Source organism: Dermacentor variabilis, chromosome 6 (genome assembly GCF_050947875.1).
Source record: "Dermacentor variabilis isolate Ectoservices chromosome 6, ASM5094787v1, whole genome shotgun sequence".
Classification (NCBI taxonomy): Eukaryota; Metazoa; Arthropoda; class Arachnida; order Ixodida; family Ixodidae; genus Dermacentor; species Dermacentor variabilis.
The window spans coordinates 190,081,778-190,106,941 of NC_134573.1; the positions used below are offsets into that span (position 1 = coordinate 190,081,778).

Sequence of the window (25,164 nt, forward strand, 5' to 3'; positions counted from 1 at the left end):
TCGATTTTACAATTTATTAGTTCGTTCTTGCTGACCCCTACCAAGCAGTGATTCAGGCGCAAGACTTGCATGACTGTGCAAAGCAGCTATTATGTTGTGTGGAATGACGTTGCTCACTTGAACGAGGCGGTTTCATAGAGTTATTTTTTTTTTAATATTTTCTCGCGTGTTTGTTCAAACTTTGGCGTGCGCTGCACTTCAAGTCTTTCCTGACCTAGCGAACGGCATTCATTGGCGAAAGGTGGGAGTGTAGACCTTTTGTTATCGTGCAAGTTCACGCTACGGCATCCGCCGCGCTGTGCCTCGTCGTGATGATCAATGCAGAACGCTCCGCGAAGAAACGTCGCGCTGTGTTTGTTTGCTCTACGTAACACAGGCTCTGAGTGTCCGGCGGGCAGAAAAATGAGTAAGCCGAATGTTTTCTAAATGATAATGCGGGGTAACGTTGTGTGATAACTGTTGAATATGAGTATACATGTTCGCACAGAATTGCGAATGATTCTGTGAAAAGGTTTCGCATATGTTGCTATACATTACAAGTGTGTGCTGGCCATGGTACTTTTCATCCATTGAAACTTGTTATGTTTCGTCAATTATATTGGTTGCATTATCTTAGAAGACTAAAAGTGAAGTTGCTTTTGAAACATCGTGGCATTGTCATTTATTTCCATCCTATTCGCTCGGCTTCCTAAGGGACCTACTGGATCAATTTGCCGTAAATAACAGCCTAATTATGTTCACACTAAGACATACTGCTCTCCTATAGCTTAATGACACACTGGCACTTCAGCTGAGGCGAGTCGCAATCTCGCCTCAGCCTCAAAAGAAAAATAACTGTTGGCGTAGCGGTCAACCTGCCGGAGGCTAAAGAAATTCAAACATTTGCGCCAAGCAGCATACGATCTTGACGTCACTGCCATCTCCAGTTCTGACGTCACTTTTTATTTTTTTTTCTTGCTATTAGTTGTCTGTTCGATACGTAGATGGCGACGGTTGCGACGAGCAGCCATTTTCTTGACATGTGGGCTTCTACGGAAGCTTCGCTGCCAGTTTACATATACCTTGGCCGAGCGCAGGCGCAGCAGTTTCTCTCCGGCTCCGAAATGAGTAGGCCACGCATCATACGTACTCCTGAGGAGCAGGCAGCTTTCGATAAGCAATGCCGCGAGCAGAACCGGGAACGAGCTCGTCTACGCCGTGCCGTTGCTGCAGCGCGGGCACAAGACGGCATCGTGCAGCTGAGCGCAAGCAGCAACTGCGTACCGAGAATCCGGCAGCTTACCACGCCGTCGTTTAACGAACCGTCGGGATTAACCCAGTGGTAAACACCGGGGCCGCCCGTTTCACATTCATTGGTTAACCATCTGTACGGAGTGGTGATCTTCTTTTTCTATAATAGGTCGAGATGTCCCTTTGCCTGGCGCTCGGCTGTCGGAGTTCTCGATAGCGGCGCGACAGGCAGGCGCAGTCGCTATAGAACAGTGCACAAGTGAACAGCACGTACCTGGACGTCGTCGGAGCAGCCGCCCCAGCGCCAGGCTCCACGAGCGGCGGCGGTGGAGCCGCAGGCGCACTCCTTCAGCTGGCCGGTGGCGCAGGCACGGGCCACCGTGTGTGCCACGCCGGCGCTGTGCAGCGCGTACAGAAACGCCGTCTCGGGGCTGCCTGCACGGCGAAGGCAGCAACTCGCGTGCCAGCTCTCGAAAAGACTAAAGCGTGGCTTTGCTGAAGCCTTGTGGCCCGCCGCGATGCGCACCTAAGATGACTGCGAGAAAGTTCATCCGCACTTTTCTGATTGCGTTTTAAGAAGGTACTTTGCTACTACGAGGGCAAACACTAAGCAAAATACAGCCATCGTCTCCAAGTCACCAGCTAGCGCTAAGCATATATACTATAAACCCTGGGAGGCGACTTGCTGGTTGGTTGAGATTTTTGCAACAAACAGAGCTAGCCTGGAAGTCTGCCTTGCGATCACGTGCTTCCGATGCAACCGGCGGTCGAAAGGCGGCAGTCTTCACACTTTTCGAGTAAGCATGGAACAAACGGCTGTGCCCGCACAAAAAGCGTCACTAGGACGTATTTTGGTAGCGTGCCCCTGTCGGCAATGCGGTCGCTAGTATAGGCGGCTTATTTCGCCCTTATTTTAGCCGAGTGCCACATGACTCGTCACATTTTGCGAGTCCAAAATTGAAAAGGACGCTTCGCTTAAAATATTTGGCTGTTTCGTCCAAAGGGCTGCAAGCACAGGGCTCAAATTACATTTGAAATCATGGCTTGCCAGAATGGACAAGTAGGGTGGGGGTAGCGTCGTTTTGTGACGAGGTTCGGAACGCGTCAACATTTCAGTAGATGACCAGAGTACTTTAGTCAAGCATGTCTGACTTTCGACAGTTTGTGTTTATGAATCACTCCCCATTTGTCGTCATCAGCGAGCCCAACCTATCCCATCAGAATGTCCGGGTAAGAGAGCTTCACGTACGCCACGCGGAGAATACAGCAAGATTATCGCTTTCATACGACGTGGTCTTACGTATGTCCACCATCCAGTGCTGCCTGACCATGAAAAGCAACGCGTGTGCGTGACAGTGAAGATGAGCGAGCTCCCCTTCGCAGTAGTATACGCATCTCGCTACATTCACTCGCTATTCCGGCCCTGCGAGAGTGGATGTCCCGCGAAGCTATTGAAGCCGACCACTACAACTGCCGAGGCAGGCGTGCAATGCTTTGTTGCTCAATTCCTCCTCCGGCGCATTATTCGGCCGCGGGGGAAATGCGGACGTGCGGAATTATACAGCAACACGACCAGCGGCAGTACGCCGCCGCTTGTCGTATTGCCTTTTATTTTCCCTTTGTCATTCCTCGTATTCATGCTGCTCCGCGGGAGTCGTATAACTATACGTTGCCTAACTATAGCGGTGCTGCAACAACCAGCTGCTAGGCTGGTTCTTCTATATATGAAAGGCTAGTGACGTCGCTCCCCACGCCGCTGCCGCCGCTATGACAGCTTGCGCGGCAGTATTCTTTACCGAGAAACGTATGCAGGGAGCGCTACATGCTTCGCATTGTTATCGGGGCGCCTTATCATTTAACAAGTTTAAAACGCGAACGAAGACAGAACGGTGAAAAACACAAGCGCTTACTTCCAACTGAGTTTAATGCGGAAAAACTGATGATTTTATACATGTTGTCAGAAAGCAGTATTACAGAATAAGGGAGAAAACCGCCACGTGTGGAAACAAACCCTTCACCAACCGTGGGGTCTCACGTTACAGCTCGGCCTCTTCCTTATAGGATTTCTCGAGGGATCAAATACATGAATAATAACTGCATTGTTACTGCCAAAGATGCTGCAAACGAATTCTTGAACGCACGAACTGTCAAGACAAATAAAATATATATTTTGTCGTAAAAAATCTCTTGCTGGTTTCAATAAAGTTTATTCAGTCAGTCAGTCAAAAAATTATACTCGTGTGTCCCAAAAATTGTGCCCGAAATAACTGATATCAACGCTTCCATGCTTTTTTTTGTATATTTGATAAGTAAGAGAAATATCACACGAACTTAAGAACTGTATCAATTCGAAGCCAGCAAAGCAGTGCATGCTGCTGATATGAAAAAATGTAAAGGCCACGAAATGAACAAGTTGAGGACAAATATTTTCATGAAACTTTGTCATTTAAGAACCTTGTTTACATTCTGGTAGACATATAGTAGCCAAGGAAAAATCTCAATGACGCTGCCTTCCTGTGTCAATGTAATACGCAGGAGCAGCTGTCACCGGTCATGTATTGTGATAATTGCACCGAAATGGTGGGCGTAACAGACAGCACATATAAAAAGCAAGAGTTCTGCAAAATATATGAGCACATTAGCAATGCGAAGATACAAGCGAATGTACAAATGCGAAAATAGAGCGTGACAAAGGGCAAGAAAGTGTCGCTGAAAACAAAGTTCACTGCATGCATACACAAAACCTCGCAACAAGATATTTAAATATACGTATAAGTCTCCAATAAATCTGCGTATGTAAGAAAAAGTCATTGTAAATAATGGGTCATACGAGGCAAATAAAAATGTTGCACAATCACAGATTCACGGATCACAGAATCCTAAGACCCCCCCCCCTCCTCCAGTATACGCGTTCACTCGCACATACATCATGCGGCACGCAGTCACGATGTTATCGCCCTGCAACTTTATAAAGAACGTGACGGCGACGGCAGGAATGTCCTTGAAGTGTCCGTATATTTGCTATAGCAAAAATATAGTAAGTGTATCCGGCAACTGAAGCGTCCCGTGGCCCATTCCCTTCCGCAAATAAGGTAACAAAATCGAACTTTCACCATGCGACAATTCGCTGCGGCGCAACAATGTCATTTTTTCTATTGTGGGGCGGGGGCACCGAAATGAAAAAAAAAACGCGAAGGAGAGCATCTTGGCCACAATCGAATGCCTCCTTTGGGCACCTAGCACGATGCTTTACAAGATGATCCTTAGCGCAAAAACTCGAAAAAAATAAAAGAGTGAGAGGCAAAAGCAAAGGAAAAACAAGCGCTGCACTTACAACTGTTTATTCCGAAAACAGAGCATCCTATATATACACAAACATACACATGCGCAAACTCATAAAACACTTTCAATAGAATAAGCGCCAAAATTGACGGCACACAAGAAGAAATACAGACAGGACAAAGAACGCCAGTCTGCTGAAGGCACTGTTACCGCCTTTTTTTAATGCTTAGCAATCTCAATTCCGAATCATAAAGCGTAAAAGAGGTTTGACTCACGCAAGCTAGACAAGTGGTTTGGATATGGTAGGCCTCTAACAGTTCACGTGCGGTTTTGTTCTTGCTTCTGCCTAGGATCCTGACATTAAAAAACAGTGGTTCACAGTCGCGACAAGACTAGCAATGCGCAGAGAAGTGCGCAGTCTTATTCTTCTTTAAAATATTTGCGCGCTCTCTCATCCGGTCGTTGACGCCGCGCCCAGTTTGCCCAACGTAGCACTTGCCACAGCTGAGAGGAATCAGACAAACCACTCCAGTGTAGTAATGCACGTACAGCTTAACTTGCAGTAATGGATGGATGGATGGATGGATGGATGGATGGATGGATGGATGGATGGATGGATGGATGTTATGAGCGTCCTCTTTGGAACGGGGCGGTGGGTTGCGCCACCAAGCTCTTGCTATTATAGTTCCTAATGTCCTACCTAGGTTAAAAAAGAAAAAGAAACCTGATGAACTCCCACAACCGAATTTTCTGATCTGGAATCAAGTGTGCGACCAGTTACAGAGAGCCCTCGGCAACCGAAAGACCTGGGCCATTCTAAAGACCCTCCTGGCGAAGACGGAATCAAAAACTGTCACGGGGCAACACATACAAAGACTTATACACAACTTCCAGGGAACCTAAGAAGAAGTGCTCAAAGCCATCACCGGGAAATACATAGGATCGAGACGAGCAACAACGGAAGACGCAGCCAGTCATTCACCCGGAGTACGAGGGGGAACCAATCCGGATTCAGACCAACCTTTCGCCAAGTCGGAGATCGTGGCAGCCTTAAGAAATCTCACAAGAAACACGATGCTCGGCAGGGATAAAATTAACAACAAGACCCTCCGTAACCTGGACGACGGGGCGACGGAGAGTTTACTAAAGTATATCAATGAAAGCTGGGAGACCGGCAGTATACGGGCTTCCTGGAAGCACGCGGACGTAACGACGATCCCGAAACCCGGCAAGCCCATCAACCTACAGAACCTGCGTCCGATCTCTCTCACGTCATGCGCGGAAAACTCTTTGAGCACATAGTCCACAATCGTCTCTCGCCCTACCTGGAAGAAGGTGGGCACCTGCCGAACACTATGTTCGGTTTCCGGCCTAACCTCTCCACCCAGGACATTCTACTTCAGCTTAAAGAAGAAGTCATCGACGGCCTCAACACATGCCACAAGAGTGTCATCCTGGCACTCGACGTGAAGGGAGCCTTCAACAGTGTTTCACACGAAGCAGTGCTAACCAGCCTACAACATACCAACTGCGGACGGCGGACATACAACTACGTCCGGGACTTCCTGACGGGTAGACCGGCGACCATAGGCCTGGGGAACTTCAGGACCGAGAAGTTCCAAATACCGCAGAAAGGAACCCCCCAGGGATCGGTGATCTCCCCGTTGCTGTTCAATATAGAGATGAAGGGATTGCCGAACCTCTTGGAGAGCGTCAGGGGTATCCGTCACGCAATGTATGCAGACGACCTGACCATGTGGGCGTGCACGGGATCGATGGGCGAACAAGACGCCCTGCAGGAAGCCATCGACAGGACCGAGCATTATTTACACCGCTGCGGTCTTTCATGCGCGCCGGGAAAGTCGGAGCTCCTGATCCTCAAAAAAGAGGACAAGAGGGCGGCCTCCGCAGGAGAACCCTGACCCAACGTTGACACTACATGGAGTCAACATACCCAAAGTGGACACACTCTGTATTCTGGGCCTCACTTTCCAGAAGGACGGTGCCGGTCTCGCCGCCATTAAAAAACTGCAAGCGACAGGTACCCAAGTCGCGCACTTGGTGCAAAGAGTGACAAACAAAAAGCACGGCCTGAAAGAGCAGGACACAATCAGATTAATACAAGCCCTGATAATCAGCAGAGTCACGGAACCCCGTACCTGGGTCTCAAGAACAGTGAGAGAGACAAATTGAACACCCTAATACGAAAGACCTACAAGCTGGCACTGGGGCTTCCACCGACGACGTCGACGGAGAAGCTACTCAGCCTGGGCATCCACAATACTTGGGAGGAACTAGTAGAGGCCCACAAGACGAGCCAGATAGAGCGAATCAAGCTCACCAGCACGGGTAGGGACACGCTAATAAGATTGGGCTACTCAGTCGCATATGAGTCCACAAAACAGCGGGTTCCTCTACCCCTGAGGGAGAAGATCACAGTGGCCAGCATCCCGAGAAACATGCACCCTGACTACCACAGAGAAAGGAGGCGAGCGATAGTGAAAGCTCTACGTAAGGCCTACGAAGGACCAAAACAAGGAGAAGTCCGGTACACCGACGCGGCAAAGTACAAGAACAGAGCGGCCCACGCTATCAGCGTGATCAACGGCCAAGGACAAGAGGTAGCAGCGGCCTCGGTAAGCACTCCAGACATCGACTGCGCGGAAGAAACGGCGATAGCCCTGGCCGCCACTACGGTCCAGCGAGAAGAAGATCAAATCACAATCATCACCGACTCACAAACAGCATGTAGAAATTATCAAAAGGGCCGCATTTCCAAACAAGCCCTGAGCATCCACGAAAAACGAGAGAACTTTCCAGAACTGTACATTGTATGGGCCCCGGGACACGAGTCCCTGGCTGGTAATGTAGCGGCTAATGCCGCTGCCCGAGATCACATTCTCCGGGGAACGACGACGAAGTGTTTCTATCATAGAACGCTTGTACCTTTGTCTCGGTTTGTTTCTTTCCAAACTCTGGGAGCTGCCTCTCCTGTGTTGTGGCAATGGACGAAGAAGCTCTCGAAGACCTTCCTGGAGCCAAGCCATCACGTGGGGTCGCGTCCAGGAAACGTAGAAATGCGTCAAGTGACACGGACAGCGAGGCAACCGAGTTGTACTCGGATAGCGTCGACTCGTCGGACGACGATTTCACGCTTGTCATGAGCCGAACCACAAAAAGAAGACTACTACGGAGGCCATCGTCGCCAAGTGTCTCCACCGTGAAGACAACACCACAGCGCTGGCTGCAGACTATGCTCTTCATGCCTGTGGACCCCAGTGTCAAATCTGCGACTCCTAAACAGGCAAGTCCTTTCTGCATTTCTTGAGGGAATCGCGCCAAATGAGATAAAGGACGTGAGAATAAATGCACGGAAGAATGCCCTTGCAGTAGATGTTCTACACCGTAGTGCACTGCAAAGCCTGCGGCACGTAACAGAAATTGACAAAGTACAAGTGCGATCCATGATACCTACTGGCTGCAATGGGACTATCGGCGTCATTTATGATGTCGATATTTCTATATCAACCGACGACTTACCAATATTAATAAAGCCAACTACAGAAGGCACTCTTATCACGCACATCACAAGACTTGGCAACACCCGTTGCCTGAAGCTGTGGTTTGATGGAGACAGCCATCCCTCACATGTCAAAGTTGGCCACTTCCGCCATCCAGTCCGCCCATTCGTACCGAAGCCCCTGCAATGCTACAAATGCTGCAAGATGGGACATGTAAAAGGTGTCTGTAGGAATAACCTCGTGTGCCCACGGTGCGCCGAATCTCATTCAGCAGATGCCTGCCGCGCAACTGTGTTAAAGTGCCCTAACTGCCATGGTATTCATGAGGCCTCATCCAATGATTGCCCGCGGGTGAGGAACGAGCGAGCAGTACTCAAACGTATGGTACGGGACCACTCAACACACAAAGAGGCTGCAGCTACTCTCAGGCGACGACGACATCGCCATCGAAGAGCATCACGAAGAGTAACATGTACTGAAAGATATACGCCATCATCTTCCGGCAAAGCGGCTACCGTATCAACGCCGACTTCCACAAAGACAGACACTGCGAAACGAAGAAAGGGGCAAGACTCGCACCTCCTGAAGAGTGGCCAACACTTCCACGAGCACAACCTGCATCGGTGTCACATCAAATTGCGCCGCCCTCAATGACCTCACGAACCGAGGATGCGACGACGACTGAGGATCGCCAAGTCATAGTGATGCTGAAGTCACTTATGGACGCCATGCGCATTCTACTGAGCAGCATGAAAACCCCGCCGGCACAGAGCGCACTGCAGGTGCTGGACACCTTGAGTCTGGTGCTTCCGGCTCTAGGGTAAAACCATGGCCCGAGAGATGCCGTCGTTTCAAGAGGAAGTCAAGAATGCATCTGTCTTTCAGTGGAACGTCAGAGGGCTTAAGTCACGCATGTCCGACTTTAGACAGTTTTTCTCTACGCACCAGTTCCCCAATATCGTGATTTGCGAGCCCAACCTGTCAGCTCCCATCAGACTATCCGGGTATGAGTGCTTTATGTCCTCTACCCACGGAGAGTGCAGCAAGGTTGTTGTGTCTATACGCCGTGATTGACTTATGTACATCACCCAGTGCCTCCTGACTAAGCAAATCAATACGTTTGCTTAACAGTGAAGAAGAAAAAGCTCACGTTTACAATTCTTGGAGCCTATTTATCTCCAGCAAGCCGTCTAGATTGTGAGCGCCTACGAGGAATTTCGACATCGACTCCACAGCCGTGGGTGCTCACTGATGACTTTAACGCCCACCATTACCTATGGGGAAGCTCCAAAGTTAACTCTAGAGGCAGAACGTTGGTGTCCTTTGCCTCTGAACGCGAACTTTGCTTGTCAAATGATGGTAGCCCTACTTATCTGCGTGGATCAGCGTATAGCAGCTGCTTGGACCTAACCTTCGTTTCACGGTCGCTTTCGAGAAGAGTGCACTGGTTTTCCGATTTAGAAACACGGGGTAGCGACCGTATCTCAACCTATTTGAAGATCGAAGGTTTGACTAGCTCCAAGTCCTCAAGAACCGTCCAGTGCACCGATTGGCCTAAATACAAAATAATAATGGAAGACTGTTGTCGTGACGGCACCTCTTATAACCTACAGGGCGCGATAAAGGATGCCATACAAACAACCACGCATTTGCTTTCGAGGAGTTCTTCCAGCACCGATTTCGACATCGAACTAGCAAAACTTCGAGCAATTCGCAGTCGTGCAGAGCGAAGATATAGACGCACGAAATCCAATCATGATTTGAGATTGGCTAGACAAACACAAAAGAAAATACAACGTCACATGAACAAGCTGGCTTCGCGGCAATGGGCATCCTTTTGCCAGTGCCTGGATCTGCGAAAACCTTTGTCGCTTATATGGAGGACTGTTCGTGACCTTCGCACAACCTTTGGTCAGCGCCACCCGTTTAAATCTCTGGCACTTTATTTATTTATTTATTTATTTACAATACTGCCAGTCTCTACTGAGACCATAGCAGGAGGGCACTATATATATATATATATATATATATATATATATATATATATATATATATATATATATGTACATAAACAAAGAACACTGATAATGCTAAGTATCAATACATGTATAACGTCAGTTCTGCAACTTAAACAATTTTCACTACAAAATGTATACACCAAACACAAGTACATACGAATTTTCAAAAAATAAGAAATAGCAATTGAGGTATGGTACGCTGCATACCCGACTACATACACAGGGTACAAGTACAGGGTGGTTTGCACGATCAATAATAGCACTAGCAATTTTAACCTGCTAAACAATTTTTTCAATTTTTAATTCAAACTGAGACAGTGACTCTGTGTTAGTGGTGAGAGGCGATAACATATTCCACTCACGGATGGCAACCGGAAAAAAGGAATATTTAAACACATTATTATTACATTTATATTCTACTAAGGTGTTTGTGTGTTTGTGCCTGGTAGGTCGTGTTTGTGAATAAGAAATGTAATTTGAAATGTAAATTTTGAAATAATTATGCAGAAGTTGATAAAGAAATTTCAAACGTGCCTGTTTCGCTCGTGCTTCGAGCGTAAGGAGCCCAGAAATTGCTAGAAGGTTAGAGGGAGAGTCTTCACGTCTAAATTTGTTATGGATAAATCGAATGGCCTTCCTTTGTATTGTTTCTATTTTCTTTATGTTAGTTTGGGTATGAGGAAACCATACAGTGTTTCCGTATTCGAGGATCGGCCTAAGGAATGTTTTGTATGCTAGGAGTTTTGTTGACAAGGGTGCGAGTTGAAGTGATCTGCGAAGGAAAAATAACTTTTGCATAGCAGATGAGGTAATGTGGTGAATATGCTCGTCCCACCTTAGGTCTGACGTTATTGTTAAGCCTAGATATTTATATTTTTGTACTTTAGTCAAAACTGTGCCATTTATGGTGTAGCAAAAGTCTGAAGATTCTTTTTTCCTCGTTATAGTCATACATGCTGATTTTTTACATTGATTATCATCTGCCAGTCTGAGCACCATTCTGTAATACTACTAAGTGATTTGTTAAGGGAGTAGTGATCTTGATCATATTTAATTTCTCTATAAATGACACAGTCATCCGCGAATAACATTATTTTACAGTCTATGTTAGTGTTTATATCATTAATATACACGAGAAATAACAAGGGCCCAAGCACGGAGCCCTGGGGTACTCCTGACGTAACTGATACTATATCTGATGTTGTATGTTCGAAAATAACAAACTGACACCTATTAAACAAAAACCCACGAACCCAAGCAACAATTTCTGTGTCTCCGATGACGCTTTTTAGTTTATTTATTAGTTTGGTGTGACAAACACAATCAAACGCTTTAGAAAAATCAAGTAGGATTAGGTCCGTTTGGCCGTGATTGTCAATACCCAGTGCGAGATCGTGTATGACTTCTGTTAATTGAGTTATGGTCGATAAACCCCTGCGAAAACCATGCTGGTTAGGGGACAGGATGCCTTCGTTTTCAAAAAAAAATAGTTAAATGTTTTAGAATTATATGTTCGAGTAGTTTGCATGCCGTGCTCGTTAACGATATTGGTCTGAAATTTGATTCAGCGGATTTATCTCCCGACTTGTAGATCGGAATAATTTGAGCTATTTTCCAATCTTTGGGTAGTTTTGATGTCGATAGGGATTTACGGAAAATAAGGCCGAGGTATCTGCTGCACCACTGTGCGTACCTTTTAAGAAATTGGTTGGGTATATTGTCCGGACCACATGCTTTTTTAGTGTCTAGGGCAAGAAGAAGGTTAAGAACACCAGCGTCTGTGATAACGAGTGGGTCGATAGTGGAAACAGTCCGTAGAACTAAGTCTGGCATGACGCCATTATCGTTTGTAAAGACCGAACGAAAGAATTGGTTATATCTGTTGGCTTTATCCGCTTTTTCACTTGACGAGAGCCGAGTTATGAGTGTGTTTTTTTGGCGAAAGTGGTTCCAGAATCTATGTGGATTGTTCTTTATAAAGCTGTTGTTCTAAGTACGGTGTTGAAGTAATGGTGTTTCGCTTCTTTGGATTTCTGTTTGAAATTTTTTGCTGCAAGCGCTAGCCTAGGGGTCTTAGATGGAGTATTGCCTGTTGCCTTGCTAGCTTTGCGTAACCTTTTGAGTTGGCGTTTTGCATGTATTACTTCCCGAGTAATCCATGGGTTAATTTTCAAGGGTTTTTTAGATTTAACAGGAATAAAATTTGTTAAACAGTGGGACACTATGTCTTTAAAACGCATCCAGACAACATTTATATCAGACAAAGGATCTGAGGTCAATGCCGAAAACTCTTGGAATTCGAGAGATAAATAGGTTTGTATGTGGGCGTCATCTGCTTCGTCGAAATTGATTATAGTTTGGGCTGCGGTTTGCACTGATATTTTGTAATCTAGTGGTAAGATACACATCGGAATATTGTGATCGGATATTCCTTCTATTACTTCTAACTTCACTTGTTCTAAGAGGAAGTCACTACTTAGTAAGATCAGGTCAAGTATACTCCGAGATTCGTTTTGCACCCTTGTGGGGCATTCCACAATTTGGCGCAAGTTGAAATTTAACATCATATCGAGAAGGGCTTCTGAAGCCTTTGTTGTGTACTGCATGGTAGACCAGTTAAGGTCGGCAAGGTTAAAATCACCCATAAGAATAACACGACAATTTCGAGCATGTTGCTGCAAGTATTCTTGTATGGCAATTATGCATTCGTGTCCACATACGGGGCTTCGATATAGGCAAGCAACAACTATACTTGCGCCTTTAGTGTTAATCTTACAAAAGATTGCCTGGGCATCAGCTACCTCTGGAAGAATGACCAGTGGGATTGATTTCTTTATTGCTAGCGCCACGCCTCCACCACGTGATTGCCTATCTTTGCGAACCAGTACGTACGTGATATTGACGTCGCTGAATCTTTCTGCAGAAAGATTGCTGGCGAGGCAAATTCCGATGGAACGGGTACGGGAACGCTCGACCACCCACTGTTCTCACGCGATCCCCGCATGGAATGCCCTTTTTCTATGGAAGAACTAGAAGCTGCGCTGGCTTTGTGCAGGCGTTCTTCAGCGCCAGTACCTGACGGTATTACATACCGTGCCCTGTGTAACCTAGGAGACCAAGCTCGGAAGGCACTCTTGCTCTTGTACAACGACTCCTGGCAGACGGGTATGGTTCCGCAAGAGTGGAAGTCAACTCGCCTCATTCCACTTCTCAAAGCTGGCAAATCGCCTTTGGACATTTCCTCATACCGTCCGCTCGCACTTGCCAGCTGTGTCGGAAAAACAATGGTAAGAATGATTTTAACTCATCGGAAATTGTACTTAGAGTACTATAAAATCAATCCACATGATATGGTCGGATTCAGACGGGGCCGTTCGTCAACAGACAGCGTTGTTGACTTGATAACATTTGTGCAACACCAAAAGGCCTGTAAGCGACTATCTGCTGCTCTGTTTCTAGACGTTAAAGGAGCTTATGATAATGTCACCCATGAAGCCATCCTTAGCACGTTAGAAGCCGTCGGACTTGGTGGTAAGATGTATATGTGGGTGTGCAACTACTTACACAGAAGACCATTCTACGTGCACACAGAAAATGGCCCGACATCCGTGCATTACGGTAGCCGAGGAGTCCTTCAAGGCAGAGTGCTTAGCCCGACTCTTTTCAATCTCACCCTCAGTTGATTAGTTTACAACCTGCCAAGCACCGTACGACTTTCCATCTATGCGGACGACATCTGCATTTGGGCATCAGGTGTGACACGACTTCAGCTTCGCGCTCGGCTTCAGAAGGCAGCCACAATGACATCTTGCTACCTTCGTGACCAAGAACTTGAAATTTCATGCGGAAAGTGCGCAATGGTGGCATTCACGAGGAAGCCAATGTCTGGTTACGGCGTATCTATTAACGGACAACTTATACCATACAGCAGAAGTCACGGGTTCTTGGGAGTCGTAATTGACAGAGACCTGTCTTGGACTCCGCACGTCAATTACGGGAAAAAGCGGCTGACTGCTATCTGTTACCTGTTCAGGTTCCTTGCAGGAAAAAGTTGGGGAGTATCTATACACGCTATGTTACAGTTGTACATGGCGTTGTTCGTTGGATTCCTGCGATACAGCCTGCCTGCAATATCCAACTTCTGCAAGACTAACCTGCGTACGACTCAGAGTATTCAAGCCCAAGCCCATAATATATGCATTGGCTTACCACGCAGTGCATCAACGGCTGAAACCATTGCCCTTGCGCAGGATTACCTGATCACGACGCACATTACCGTTGAGACAATGCGCATGCATCTCAGGCATTATGCTAGGACCCCTTCCCACCACTTGGCGAGCCTCACTGCTGCAAGGCCCTGCTCGACATTTAGCGGCATTGTCAGTGCACATCGTGCGTCGTTTACTTCAGGGTACGCACCTGCGGCCAAGCCAGCGTTTCCTCCGTGATGTTTGAGCCATCCACAAGTACATCTAATGATTCCAGGACTACAGAAGAAGACCGATCTACCGGCCCCCGCTCTAAAACAGCTGAGCTTACTACTTCTGCATGAAAAGTACAGCAACCACGTGCACATCTATACCGATGGATCGACTACGTCGTGCAGTTCTGGTGGTGCCGTGGTTATACCAACGCGAGGAATGACACTGCGCTTCAAGACATCGCATGTCACGACCTCAACGGCGGCAGAACTAACGGCCCTGCGTCGAGCACTGGAATTGATTGATTCTGAAAGACCTAGAAAATGGGCTGTGTTCTGTGATTAAAAACCGGCACTACAGTGCACGCAGTCAGTTCTCCGACACGGATGTCATGACCAATTGACATACGAAGTCGTGAAACTTTACCATGATGTCCGACAAAAAGGCCACGAGGTCGTTTTTCAATGGGTACCTGGCCACTGTGGAATCAGCGGCAATGATTCCGCTGATAACGCTGCTCGCACAGCACATCAAGAAGAGCACAGCGTTCCAATTCTGCTTTCGAGGACTGACGCTGCAAGGCAGCTTCGACACCTGGCACGCAGTCTCACAGTGACTGAGTGGAACTCGCCGAACTTACGACTTACACGACTACATCGACTAAACCCCTCCCTGCAACTCCGACCTCCACTCGGACTTCCTCGACGTGAAGCTACGCTTCTCTGTCGCCTTTGGTTAGGAGTTGCCTTCACAAAGGCATACTCTACATTAATTGGAGTGACTGACAGTGCAGCATGCGAGGTCTGTGGCACCGAAGAAAACATCGACCACCTGCTGTGCCACTGTCCAAGATATGCCCTAGAGAGACAAGAACTTGCCAAAGCTTTCCAAAAACTGGACAATCGGCCGTTTTCTGTGCAGGTGCTGCTGGAACACCACCCCCATCGCCCGTCGGCCCATAAAGCGGTGAAGGCGCTTTTGTGTTTCTTAAGGACGACGGGTTTGTGCAACCACCTGTGACTATTAATGCAATTTCTGTAAAACCACACGCGTCAGCGAACTTGCCGCAATTTCCTTCTTTACTTCCCTCCTCTCTCTCCCTGTGATCTTTGCTTTCCCCTTTCCCATTCCCCCGGTGTAGGGTAGCCAACCGGACGTTATTCTGGTTAACCTCCCTGCCTTCTACTTTTCTCTTTCCTCTCCCACATTCTCCGGGCTATCCCACCGGGTTCACGAGCACCGGTAGACCAACAAGATAGCGTCCAGAGAAGATACGCCGTGAGCCACTACAGACTGGGTAAGAGGATCTATCCACCCCCGCATCCCAAGCTGACAAGAGAAGAGGCGGTGATCTTCCGAAAACTACAGACCGGCACATTCCCGCACGGCACCCTGCTACATGCCAGTTATATCAGAAAACTCGCCTATGAGGCGTACGTTAGGTCGAAACTTGAATATGCCAGCGCAATATGGAGTCCTCACCAGCAATATCTAATTGAATCACTTGAAAGCATTCAGAATCGGGCGGCTCGCTTCATCGTTTCCGAATATAATAGACGGGTTAGCATTAGTGCCATTAAATCATTCATTAATCTTGAATCGTTAGCTCATCGAAGGAAGATTTCACGGCTATGCCTGTTTCAAAATCTATACTATAATCGCCCTGACCTGAGAAGCTCCCTTTTAGTGCCACATGTATGGACATCACGTCGTCTTTTCAATTCTATGAGTGTACAACGCATAACTGGTTCGACAAACACATTTAATAAGTCTTTCTTACCATTGGCGATTGAAGAATGGAACTCGATTCCAGAACCATTAGTCAATGAACGTGACAACTCAAAATTCAGGCAGCTAATATCGGCTCACTTTGCCAAATAATCTCGTAATCGCTAAACATTTCCTGCTTTTCTCGTATATCCAACGCGTATTTCACTTTGTGGCTCTTCCCTAAGATGGGACATAACATATATGTCACATTTTCTGCTTTGACTTGTGTGTATATATATGTGTATTGAATTGTATTTTTGTATTGAATTGAATGTTGTATTGAATTGAATTTTATATTGAATTGTATTGTAACCTTTTTATTCAATTGCAAACATATGCGGAGATCAACTGCATGGGTGTTATTTTCGTCTTTTCTTTCCGTCTTTGCCTTCAGCCACGGTTCCATAACAATGTATAATGTTACTTTGGCTGTCTGTCTTTTTCGCTTTATAATTATATGACCATGTGAATACTTCTCTTGTTAATCCCCCCCTTATGTAATGCCCAATCCAGGGCCCTTAAGGGATAATAAATGATGATTATGATGTATCCTACGAGCTATACTCACAAATGCGCCTTCTGCTCTACGCCCAATACCCTCTACCACATGGTATGGGAATGTCAACAACACCCATCGACACCGAACATCACCGGACCAACCGTCGAGCAGTGGGAGGCCCAGCTGACAAGCTCGAGCCCTGAAGACCAGCATCGCCTGGTGAGCAGGGCCAAGCTATCGGCTCAGGCCCACGGCATCCTGGACTAGAGACGCCGCCCACCTCAGACGATTTTACCATCGGCTCATTTCTACTAATAAAGTTTATTCCTCCTCCTCCCCTATTGCGAACTTTGCTTTTGTACATCTCCGTTTTAGAGCGCAGCTCTTTGGCGTCCGTTCCTGGGTTTCGCGTCGTCGTCGGCGTTGTCGTCGGCCTCGTAACCAGCTCCGCCCCCCTTTCATCCCCCCAGCGCTAGCAGCGACCGACTGATACCGCTGGATGCCGCTGACGCCGCTAGAGAGTCAAGATAACGTGACTGCATAGAACACCGTCTCCGCCATGCAGAAAGAGGAGGAAAGGGTCCCCCCCCCCTGTTCTTGTGTGGCGGATAGGGTGCTCTTCAGTTGCCGACGCGCCGGTTATTTCACGTAGGCCCCGGCACGTCGACGAATACGTGACCACCTTCCCACGGCTAGACCTGGTTCTTAGCGCTGCGGAAGCGAGGGTATCATATTGTTTGTGTCGGCATCGGCGGCGTTGTCCCTGAAACCAACTCCGCAGCTGGGGTTGACTCACTATCGGCGTCAGCGGCATCAGTCAGTCGCTGCTATCTCTTCCCTCCTCCCTTTATCGTGTTGTCCGCTTGCTGCGCGCGCTTCTGCCCCCATCGTTTGCCGCTGGGTGTACACGCCGCCCCCCTCCCCCCTCTTCCTGCGAGTCTCCGGTTGTCAAAGCGCCGGCTCGAACTTAATTCCTTTCTTCGCTCCTCCTCCAATGCAACCCCTGTGCGGTGGCAATCAGAGAGCCAGATCGGTGGCGGCGGATCTGTATATGTGCACCGCCCGAGCCGAAATTGCCGCTGCCGTTCGCCCTGTGCGGTGGCAATCAGAGAGCCAGATCGGTGGCGGCGGATCTGTATATGTGCACCGCCCGAGCCGAAATTGCCGCTGCCGTTCGCCACTGCGAAATTATCTGCCAGTTCTTTCTGAGCCATGAGCGAGACGACCGATGGAAGTCCTCCGTCTGCTGCTGCTGCTGCTGCTGCTAAACGAGCTGCCAGAGCAGAGGCCCAGCGCCGTCGCCGTCAGAATCCAGAGGTGCGTGCCGCCGAAGCAGAAGCTTACCGTCGCCGCCGTCGAGATGATCCAGGAGTACGGGAAATATAAAAAAAAAATTCTGTGATAGCGCATACATGTGTTGCTCGATTTCTTTGCCTCAATCTATCGAAAAGGTGAAACAGCTTATTTGCTGCGCTCAAATTTCGCATTAGGAAGTAACGTAATCGTCGGTAATTTTTTTGTTGTTTGCCTACTTCCAACAATCTTCCAATTGCCTCTTACTAATCTCTATTTCGGACATGTTTGCTTTACCACTGCTCCCGCTGAACCCAAGGGCTTCAAGGAGGCCAGTGGTGCCTAAATCGACCGCTGGGAAGACGTCTTCACATTCTAATAAAACATGCTCCATCGTGTCGCTAGCTTTACCGCAGCAAGCACATGCTTCTACATCCTTATTATATCTCGCACTGTACAACCGTTCGTAGCGCCACCCGTGACTCGGAAGCAGAGACGGGCCAGCTTGTTAGGGACTGAAAAAAGCACAGGTACTCCATACCTGTTCGCCCCTTTCTTAAGGTTGGGGCTAACCTTGTGATGGTACAGGACCACGTGTGCCTTTTTTCGAGCGTTACGCTCGACTTCATCGCCCTTCTTAGGCTTTTTGCTGCCTTTCAGCTTTTGGATCAAAGTTTCTCCACTGACATCAACACCGATCTTACTTTTAAAAGCCGCTGAACGTGAAACGAAGTTGATCCTATGATCACACGATTTTTTAAGCGCGGACCTCAGGCAGGTTGTTGCAATCCCTCGTTTTATAATTTTCGAGTGGGCAGAATCGTACGGTAACAGCTGCTTTTTTTGCGCGTGGTAAGTAGCACCAACAAGCATGTTTTAGAAACGTCATATTTAAATGAAGTTTAAAAAGGCCAAGAACTGCGCTGATTTCATCATGGTCACTTGAAGAACACTGTTCGTTCAAAAAGATTAAAAAATCGTCTAGATATCTAAAAACATTTATCACATGCGTGTTAACTGTTGTAAAGGGTTATTTATGTCCATTTCGGAAAGAAATATTTCACATACCAGAGGCGCTAGGCCCAAACCAATACAGACGCCCTTCTTTTATAAGTATAGTTGGTTGTCAAAAGAATAAAAGTACTTTTGAGATAGCCGTTCACTAAGGCCAGAAAATTGTCTGAGCTGAGACCAACTGCGTTTTGAAATACCGGTTCCCCACGTGCATCGATGCGTGCTTTGATGGCAACAAACAATTCGCGATGCGGAATTATGTGGAACAATTGTGCTATATGCACAGAAAATCCAAAACCAATGTTCTGGTTGATGATACCGTTGGAGGTAGTAACTAGAAAAGGATAATCGACTTTGAGTTGATTGAGGCAATTCAACAAAAATCGGCTAACCTCGAGTCGCCAAGAGCCACGTTCACTAAAAATGATCCTAAAGACGAAGCTTAAGCTCGGGCCCAACTCTGACGCGGCCTATTCAAATACATGTAAAACGCAAAAACGTTTTTCTGAGAGAACCCCTGGACCAGTATTAATGAAAATTGTTGCATTTGACAGAGAAAGTTAAATTCTAGTGACTGTTGGAAGCGGAATTTCGATTTAGAGCTTGAGTTTTGTTAAAAAGGTTTTTAAATATTCGACAGTTTGAAGAAAATAGAAGCACACAGTTTACAAACTCATATCTCTGCATCAAGAACAGATATCGCCGTTCTGTAAACGGCATCCATTAGATCATTCAAAGCGGACAAATTTGGTACGTCATTTTACATCTTAAGTGAATTTCTTGTGTTGTTTACAAGGGTTCTGCAAAAGCTGTATTTACATGTTATTAAAATTTTTGATATTCATGTGTAACATATCAATTTTGTCCGCTTCAGATGTACTATTAGATGCAGTTCACAGAATTGTATTATCATTTTTCGTTGTTGAGTTACAGAGTTGTAAACTTGATAGTTTCGTTTTTTGAAAGTTTTCGATTTTTGCCAATTTTTAATAAAAAATTGCCGACCTAACTGAAAAATTCGAAACCAGCAGTCACTATATTTTAAGTTTTTCTTCTGAATGCAATAAACTTCTTCAAATTTGGTGCAGTAGTTGCCGAGAAAAACGAATTCTCCTTTTACATGTATTTAGATAGGAGCACCCGAGCTAAAGCTTCCTCTTAAAAGGGTATCCGGTTTGTGCAGTCTGGCACTAAAAAACGCAGCGAGCGGGTCATTTTTGCTTTTTCCTATCATTTTTTGCAGGTTCATTACGGTTGTTGTCTTCGCACAAACGAAGATCTTTCCTCACGCGTAATGTCCGGACTTTTTGGGAGGCGATATTCTTGTTAATGGCAGTGGTCGCTTTTTCTTTAAAAGTGCCTTTAGGCAAAATAACCAAGCAGTCGTCTTTGTCTGCTTGCAGCAGGCACAGGTCTTTCTGCTTTAAGTAGGTCACAATGCGCTGAATAGAACACTTTTTATCCCCACAATCGCGATTCGCAGCACTTTTGTGAAAACAATCGGCGTCCTCAAGTAAACAGCTTTCACGCTGTTCCCCAACCGCTTTTGCCGCCGTACTTCTATTCACTGCAGCTAATTCTTGCGCGGTAATTTTTGGTTTCATTTGAGAACCTAATGTGGCTACTGAAGGAATATCGAAGAAAACGTGAGACGCTTGGTCCACAGAGAGCCATACGCATACTGCTCGGCATCCTACACCGGCGAGACAAGATTTTCCGGAGAGGTAGCGCTCAAGCTAAAGGCTGTTTCACATGATGCAACTGGAACGACGAAAATCAGTGCAGTCGCACTCGTCGAGAGAGGGCCCATTTTTAGAGGGCTCATTTCACATGATTGCGATTTCAACAATGCGACTGGTGCGACGCCCAGGGTTGCTTACTGCCAGGTTTTGTGGCACACGCTGCATAATTATTTTATTGTATTGAATAAAACGTTTACGTTATAATATTATTGACTTTTCTTGATTAGGAGCAAATAATATGCGTGTTTTGTGATTTAAAAACGCGTTGAAGTTAAGATTTGTTTTGGAGTGCGCAACGGCGGTTTTGCAAATTCTGTGCGATGAGACACGGCGCACGTAAACACAGCTGCGGTTGCTCAACGCTGTGTGTTGTCTCATCTGCCTTCTGTGACCGTTTCGCTCAGCCTGCGCCGCAACCATCTCCGAGGTGACCTATCTACAAGTTCGTGCAGCTACCCTCACCGCACGTGCAGAATTCGGCTGCCACGAAGTCGTCGTGTCAGCCCGACGAGATCCTCGCGCTACCCGTGCTCGGCGTCAGCTTCTGGGGAAACGATGCGTGTACGCTGCGCGTGATTGCCCACGTGCGGCGCCTGCTCCTAGCCATATTCCTGCACCAAACGCAACAACAAGCACCACCCCGAACGAAGCCGCAAATCATCTGTTCGATTACTGAACGTGGAATAGAAATTGTTGTGACATGCAACCTTAGCGATAGTCTGGTTCGTCCATCGCGGTGCGTTTGCTGTACACACACACACACACACACACACACACACACACACACACGCACACACACACACAAACACACACACACACACACACACAAACACACACACACACGCACACACACACACACACACACACACACGCACACACACACACACACACACACCACACACACACACACACGCTCACTAATAAGCAAAAAAGACCGCAGATTCAGTGCACGTGTTGGATTCTAAGCGAAGTGAAGTTTTTGTCAAGTGGTCAATTAAATGCTGTTAAATAATAACTTCTTTATTTCCATCAGTATGAGGAGACTGCGGGTAAAAGTCGCTTTAGAGGCAAGCGACTTGACTAGAGCCCGTAGCCTCCTTTACAAGGCAAACAGCGATTCAGCAGGAGATATATGTACACAGCAATTGACTACATGTGAAATGTGCACGAAAAATAAACACAATAACGCTAATTTCCTGAAAAACGCTCAATTATTTAAGAAAGAATGAGTGACAAAATTTTCACGTAAAGCTCGTACATCAGTTATATAAATATCAAGACTTGATTTCAGAAACAAATTTAAAAGTGTTGGTACGGTGTATGATATCTTTTCTGTAGAATAATTGGCTCGCTGAGTGACCACCTTCCGCTGTTCCGTACACGTTGTGATGTAAGAATGAGTGTTGCTGGTGAGATTAGATAACTCGTGAAGAAACCTTAAATTCTCTTTTACCTCCCGTTTGAAAGCTTGACTTAACTTGTAATTATAAAGGTTAAACACGGGTATTATATTTGCTCTCGGAAATAAGTCTGATGTGTGGGCATTGTCATCATCATCATCATCAGCCTAGTTACGCCCACTGCAGGGCAAAGGCCTCTCCCATACTTCTCCAACTACCCCGGTCATGTACTAATTGTGGCCATGTTGTCCCTGCAAACGTCTTAATGTCATCCGCCCACATAACTTTCTGCCGCCCCCTGCTACGCATCCCTTCCCTTGGAATCCAGTCCGTAACCCTTAGTGACCATCGGTTATCTTCCCTCCTCATTACATGTCCGGCCCATGCCCATTTCTTTTTCTTGATTTCAACTAAGATGTCGTTTACCCGCGTTTGTTGCCTCACCCAATCTGCTCTTTTCTTATCTCTTAACGTTACACCCATCATTCTTCTTTCCATAGCTCGTTGCGTCGTCCTCAATTTCAGCAGAACCCTTTTCGTAAGCCTCCAGGTTTCTGCCCCATATGTGAGTACTGGTAACACACAGCTGTTACACACTTTCCTTTTGAGGGATAGTGGCAACCTGCTGTTCATGATTTGAGAATGCCTGCCAAACGCACCCCAGCCCATTCTTATTCTTCTGGTTATTTCAGTCTCATGATCCGGATCCGTGGTCACTACCTGCACCTAAGTAGATGTATTCCTTTACCACTTCCAGTTCTTCGCTACTTATCGTAAACTGCTGTTCTCTTCCGAGACTGTTAAACAATACTTTAGTTTTCTGCAGATTAATTTTCAGACCCACCCTTCTGCTTTGCCTCTCCAGGTCAGTGAGCATGCATTGCAATTGGTCTCCTGAGTTACTAAGCAAGGCAATATCATCAGCGAATCGCAAGTTGCTAAGGTATTCTCCATCAACTTTTATCCCCAATTCTTCCCACTCCAGGCCTCTGAATAGCTCCTGTAAACATGCTGTGAATAGCATTTGAGATATCGTATCTCCCTGTCTGACGCCTTTCTTTATAGGGATTTTGTTGCTTTCTTTGTGGAGGACTACGGTGGCTGTGGAGCCGCTATAGATATCTTCCAGTATCTTTACATATGGCTCATCTACACCCTGATTCCGTAATGCCTCCATGACTGCTGAGGTTTCGACTGAATCAAACGCTTTCTCGTAATCAATGAAAGCTATATATAAGGGTTGGTTATATTCTGCACATTTCTCTATCACTTGATTGATAGTGTGAATATGGTCTGTTGTTGAGTAGCCTTTACGGAATTCTGCCTGGTCCTTTGGTTGACAGAAGTCTAAGGTGTTCCTGATTCTATTTGCGATTACCTTAGTAAATACTTTGTAGGCAACGGACAGTAAGCTGATCGGTCTATAATTTTTCAAGTCTTTGGCGTCCCCTTTCTTATGGATTAGGATTATGTTAGCGTTCTTCCAAGATTCCGGTACGCTCGAGGTTATGAGGCATTGCGTATACAGGGTGGCCAGTTTCTCTAGAACAATCTGACCACCATCCTTCAACAAATCTGCTGTTACCTGATCCTCCCCAGCTGCCTTCCCCCTTTGCATAGCTCCTAAGGCTTTCTTTACTTCTTCTGGCGTTACCTGTGGGATTTCCAATTCCTCTAGGCTATTCTCTCTTCCACTATCGTCGTGGGTGCCACTGGTACTGTATAAATCCCTATAGAACTCCTCAGCCACTTGAACTATCTCATCCATATTAGTAACGATATTGCCGGCTTTGTCTCTTAACACACACATCTGATTCTTGCCTATTCCTAGTTTCTTCTTCACAGTTTTTTAGGCTTCTTCCGTTCCTGAGAGCCTGTTCAATTCTATCCATATTATAGTTCCTGATGTCCGCTGTCTTAGAAAGTTCTGCCAGTTCTATTCTAGCTGTAGGGTTAGAGGCTTTCATACATTGGCGTTTCTTGATCAGATCTTTCGTCTCCTGCGATAGCTTACTGGTTTCCTGTCTAACGGCGTTACCACCGACTTCTATTGCGCACTCCTTAATGATGCCCATGAGATAGTCTTTCGTTGCTTCAACACTAAGGTCCTCTTCCTGAGTTAAAGCCGAATACCTGTTCTGTAGCTTGATCCGGAATTCCTCTAGTGTCCCTCTTACCGCTAACTCATTGATTGGCTTCTTGTGTACCAGTTTCTTCCGTTCCCTCCTCAAGTCTAGGCTAATTGAGTTCTTACCATCCTATGGTCACTGCAGCGTACCTTGCCGAGCACGTCTACATCTTTTATGATGCCAGGGTTCGCGCAGAGTATGAAGTCGATTTCATTTCTAGTCTCACCATTCGGGCTCCTCCACGTCCACTTTCGACTAACCCGCTTGCGGAAAAAGGTGTTCATTATCCGCATATTATTCTGTTCTGCAAACTCTACTAATAATTCTCCCCTACTATTCCTAGAACCTTTGCCATATTCCCCCACTGACTTTTCTCCAGCCTGCTTCTTGCCTACCCTGGCATTGAAGTCGCCCATCAGTATAGTGTATTTCGTTTTGACTTTACCCATCGCCGATTGCACGTCTTCATAAAAGCTTTCGACTTCCTGGTCATCATGACTGCATGTAGGGGCATAGACTTGTACCACCTTCAATTTGTACCTCTTATTAAGTTTCACAACAAGACCTGCCACCCTCTCGTTAATGCTATAGAATTCCTGTATGTTACCAGCTATTTCCTTATTAATCAGGAATCCGACTCCTAGTTCTCGTCTCTCCGCTAAGCCCCGGTAGCACAGCACGTGCCCGCTTTTTAGCACTGTATATGCTTCTTTTGTCCTCCTAACCTCACTGAGCCCTATTATATCCCATTTACTACCCTCTAATTCCTCCAATAACACCGCTAGACTCGCCTCACTAGATAGTGTTCTAACGTTAAACGTTGCCAGGTTCAGATTCCAATGGAG

The 25,164-nt window shown here is 46.6% G+C and overlaps 1 protein-coding gene across 1 annotated transcript in view; it reads right to left on the reverse strand.

The window, feature by feature from the left end:
* Positions 1 to 25,164, reverse strand: part of LOC142585988 (protein Wnt-16-like) — a 277,621-nt gene that overhangs the window by 202,701 nt on the left and 49,756 nt on the right. The window contains exon 3 of the mRNA XM_075697163.1: positions 1,505 to 1,665. Coding sequence (XP_075553278.1) covers positions 1,505 to 1,665 — 161 coding nt within the window. The remainder of the gene's footprint in view (positions 1 to 1,504; positions 1,666 to 25,164) is intronic.